The sequence below is a fragment of the Clytia hemisphaerica genome, unplaced genomic scaffold (genome assembly GCF_902728285.1).
Source record: "Clytia hemisphaerica strain Z4C2 unplaced genomic scaffold, Clytia hemisphaerica genome assembly, whole genome shotgun sequence".
In the NCBI taxonomy this organism is placed as follows: domain Eukaryota; kingdom Metazoa; phylum Cnidaria; class Hydrozoa; order Leptothecata; family Clytiidae; genus Clytia; species Clytia hemisphaerica.
In genome coordinates this window covers 83118-86141 of record NW_027104318.1, presented here as the reverse complement: position 1 = coordinate 86141, position 3024 = coordinate 83118, and the positions used below count along the sequence as shown (strand labels likewise).

Here is a 3024-nt window from a genome sequence, read left to right as displayed (position 1 = left end):
AGCACCCAAAAAAAACCGGGTGTAAAATTTGTGGGTCGTGGAAGTCTTGAATAACATGAATTGGGCACTTACGACGAGTACACTCAAAAATTTTAATTATTTTGCATTGTTACTTAGCACATAATATTCAACTATGCCCCTACTTATTAGAGAATTTTTTTCTGAAAGAGTGCTTACCTTTCCACCAAAAATAGTATCGTGTGATGTCACTTATGCCGAAAATCTCGCACATTCGAAGTTGAGGGGGGGGGTCTATTTTTTTTCGTACAGTCGAATTATAAAAATTATTTTATAAAGGTTTCACCTTGAAGGGGACTGAGTTTTAGTTCAAATTATAGAAAGATTCAAATAATAGAAGTTCGAATCAACGAGTGTCCACTGTATCAACTTATCAACTTATACTGTTGTTTTACTCTGCATGCAAATATATTCAATAATACCAAGGTTTGTATAAAAGGTTAATAAAAATACAATCAATGTTTTACAGTTATTTCTTTATTCTAAAAATATATAAATTTAAATAAGACACGTCTTCGCACTTAACTCCGACGGAGAAAATTTTAAGTGAAATTAAGATCCTCCAAACTTATTAAAAAAGGTTTTTTTTGAAAAATAAATAAACTCATTGGGTACCTTTCTTGCGGGCACATTGTATTTAAAAAATAAAGAAAGGGCAGTTCGTAAGCTATATTGTATGACCAGAATTTTCTAGAAAGGACAAAAGAATCCAGGTTCACGGGTTAAGAAAACTATTCAAATGTATTAAATGTATAAAAATTGTATTAAATGTATAAAAATTATATAAAATCTATTTAAAAACTTGTGTTGTGTAGCACAACGTACAACGTAGCACAAAAGATAGTTTGATAATTTGAAAGTAATGTTTTGGAAAAATATGACAGCAATACATATTCAAAAAAAGACCAGTGTCTCATTTACTTGTTTTGTTTATTCGAGAGACGTGTTCTTTGACAAGAGATTCTGTTGACGGAGGAATTCCACCAAGTGTAGGAGAAATTAACCTTGGATCATTTTCCAACTTTGTTGCAAGTGGAGGCAATGGGTCTTTGAAAGCTTTTCGTCGCTGTACTATCTTCGACATTATTTTTGGAATGTGAGGGTATTCTTTCGGAGACTTCAAAGGTTGCACGTGCCAATTCTTTGATCTTTTGTGCAGTTTTTTTGCTACAATCTGATTCCCAGTGCGTTTCGATTTCATTTTTTCGCGGAAAATGTGCACGTTATGATCGACAGCTGCAAGATACATGCGATCTGTGTAATACTGGTATTCAAATGCATTACGTTTGGGTGCATATTTCAACATCATACTGTTAAAATTTTCGATATGGCCTGTATGCCTGCAAAGTAAGAGAAAAGAGCAATTTGAATGAAGTGGACTTTTTGCCCAAAAACAGGCTGCTTCCAGGCTACCCCACTTTTGTTTTGATTAGAGTAGAAAAAAGATTTATTAACTCTTATCAAGTGTTGTATTTCATTAGATTTCAGTGTTCAACACTTTTGAAAAAAATCATCCACGATCATCCAAATAAAATTCTACCTCAAGAGGTATTGAAAAGATTCAAGATTATCAGTGAACGCTTAGTCAATAAAAATCCTTCACTCACCTGAAGCGGGTATAAAATTTTAAATGGTCCATGAAGGTTGGGTCCAAGACAATTTTGCGAAGAAGCTCCATGGCTTTAGAATTTTTAGACAGAGGGGTTTTTTGCTCTTTTCTTCTCTAACAAGCTCACCATGGGAGCATTGACCCATTGCCCAAACATGCTCTCCGCATACATGGTGTAGAACTCCGAGCCACATGTCCTTAAAAAAAGCAATTTTTAAAATTAGTTTTCTCCAACTGAACGAAAACTCTTTCAAAAAGATTTTCTGTTGAGATTTTCCATATGAACATAATACTACTTGAAGTAATTTTCCAACCTTCACCCCGCTCTCTAGCTCCTATTGTCATAGCCTTTTTGTATCTTCTTTTTCAAGATATTATCTAGCCTGGATATCCGAGCTGACGGGTGAACACATAGGCATCAAAATCAATAAAAAAGTTCAGACTGGATATCCAGGCTATAGATTTCCACATAAGCATTCTTATTTCAACGACGACTACTAAGAAATCTTTCCATCTATCACAGCTATCTATTACACACCTTTAGTAGCTATATTACACAAAAATAATCTTACCTTCAGTTTTTCGGGGTCAGCGCCACAACTTTGGGAACAGTGCCAAAAATGGTTAATAATAGGTTCCACCCATTCAGCAAGTGCTTCCCCCTCTTTGGATTTGGCAGCAGCAGATAGGGCTTTCCTTAATGATTTTGCTTTGTGCCAAGTGTCAAGGGAATGGACCAGGGAGGAAAGTTGCGGGTGATCTTTCTTCATTTCCCTGAGGGCTTTGATAACAGACTTGGATGCATCTGTGGTGATTTCAGAAATACTTATTTCGTGTGAAAGTTTTAAAAGGAGTCTCACAAGACCTTCCTTTTCCATTCTCGTAGAAACACCTTCTGTTTCTCTACGGTCTAAAACATCTAAATCAACCACTAATTTCAAAATTTGATCCATGATCACATATGTGCAGTACCGTGCACAATAGCCTGGAGAATCACTTCTACCATCACCACTCAAAATAATTTCCTCGTAATCATTTAGGATATCAATGATACCGTTCCGCATGGTTCCCCAAAAGTCACGAATTTCTGGAGAAATAAACAAATTTTGAATTCGATGAAACGCTGTCCTGCCAATAAAGTTTAAGTTCATCGATTTAAAAAGCAGATCACATTTGCCCCAATTGTTCCCTGACAGAATAATAGCACTGGCCACAACAATGTCATTTAAATATATTGGTCTCTTATCACGGTATTCAATGATTTCTGATGTCTCCCACTTTCCACAATGCTTGTTTGGGCAAACCCATTTCAGTGTTTTTGAAGTTCCTATTCCAGTCCATTCAAATTGAAGCTTCCCTTCACAAATTTTGTTATTGACTTTGACATTACACGTATC

The 3024-nt window shown here is 35.5% G+C and overlaps 1 protein-coding gene across 1 annotated transcript; it reads right to left on the bottom strand.

The window, feature by feature from the left end:
- Positions 1-931: 931 nt before the first annotated feature.
- On the bottom strand, positions 932-2590 carry LOC136817595 (uncharacterized). The gene is made up of 3 exons (XM_067073922.1): positions 2200-2590; positions 1787-1824; positions 932-1358 (listed from the first exon to the last, which is right to left on the bottom strand). The coding sequence occupies exons 1-3, from the start codon at positions 2578-2580 to the stop codon at positions 932-934; spliced, it is 846 nt and encodes a 281-aa protein (XP_066930023.1). The 5' UTR covers positions 2581-2590.
- Between the last annotated feature and the right edge of the window lie 434 nt (positions 2591-3024).